General features: G+C 39.5%; 1 protein-coding gene across 1 annotated transcript in view; it reads left to right on the top strand.

The window, feature by feature from the left end:
* LOC106531532 (protein jagged-2) overlaps positions 1-1,407 on the top strand; it is a gene marked incomplete at its 3' end in the record, with an annotated part of 66,051 nt that overhangs the window by 20,754 nt on the left and 43,890 nt on the right. The window contains 2 exon segments of the mRNA XM_014027418.1: positions 392-646; positions 1,110-1,170. Coding sequence (XP_013882872.1) covers positions 392-646; positions 1,110-1,170 — 316 coding nt within the window.

Genomic DNA, 1,407 nt, shown 5'->3' on the forward strand with positions numbered 1-1,407 from the left:
AATCTAATCTAATCTAATCTAATCTAATCTAATCTAATCTAATCTAATCTAATGTAGGAAGTTTATATGTGCCCAGAAACAGTTTCCTGGAAGGTCACAAACCTGTTTTTAAGGGAATTATTTTTAGATTAATTTTATGGTTGTCACTAAGCTCCTCTGAAAAGTWATTTAGTTTCATAAAGTCAGATATCTTACATTCATTGCTCTGCAGACGACACCTAGTTTTATATTTTATTTTACTTATTTAACAAAGATCAATGAAAATGATCAAACCTATTTTTAAAAAGTCCAGTCTGAAAATGTTTGAAACTTTCTGTTGAACATTTCTTTAGATGTAAACTCCAAGCCTGTTTTAAGTGTGTTTTGTGTGTTTGTTTTGTGTTTTGTGAAGATGATGAACTTCTGATCGAGCGGAGCGTCCACAAAGGGAAGATTAGCCCTGGAGAGGAGAAACAGACAGTGGAACATAAAAGCTTGATTGCCACCATTAAATACAGCATCCGTGTGCGCTGCGATGAACACTACTACGGCATCAGATGCAACACAGTGTGTCGTCCTCGTGATGACTACTTCGGTCATTACGTGTGTGACCAGTTTGGAAAGAGACGATGTATGGAAGGTTGGAAAGGAGAGGACTGCAAGACAGGTGAGGTGAAAAGCTGCTTCTGYACATCAACAACATGAGCAACACATGGGAGCTGGTCATTAAAAGCTGTTGGATTTCTGTTATTCCTTCAGATATTTTATAGGTCTTTAAAGAAGTCATATTTTTAAATTAAATCATGTTTTGTGACTCAAAAATGAAAACCTCACATGAAAACTCCAGGTGGTCACATGATCATTGTCCTCCACTTTAACTTCCTCTCTGCCTGTTTGGACAAAAGCTTGGAGGTTGAGGGAAGTTCATGTTGTGTCACTTTGTAAGAATGTCAAGAATGTTCAGAAACTCCTGTTTCTGTTGAAGGCACCCCAACCCTGTCAGTGTTACAGTCATATTCTGTCCTTCTCCACCAGCAACGAATGACAGACACATGGCTTTACAAGATCTAAAACAGGTTTATCAAAAACATGCTGGGACTTCATGCTACTTTTTGTGTTTTTTACAAAAGCTGTCTGCAAGTCAGGATGTAACCCCTTACATGGCACATGCAGCAAACCAGGAGAATGCAAGTAAGTCACTGTCTTTTATTTTTCTTTTATTCTCTCTCTCTCTCTCTCTCTCTCTCTGTCTCTCTCTCTCTCTCTCTCTCTCTCTCTCTGTCTCTCTCTCTCTCTGTCTCTCTCTCTCTCTCTGTCTCTCTCTCTCTCTGTCTCTCTCTCTGTCTCTCTCTCTGTCTCTCTCTGTCTCTGTCTCTCTCTCTGTCTCTCCCTCTCTGTCTCTCTGTCTCTCTCTCTGTCTCTCTCTCT

This window comes from Austrofundulus limnaeus, unplaced genomic scaffold, assembly GCF_001266775.1.
Source record: "Austrofundulus limnaeus strain Quisiro unplaced genomic scaffold, Austrofundulus_limnaeus-1.0 Scaffold647, whole genome shotgun sequence".
Taxonomy (NCBI): domain Eukaryota; kingdom Metazoa; phylum Chordata; class Actinopteri; order Cyprinodontiformes; family Rivulidae; genus Austrofundulus; species Austrofundulus limnaeus.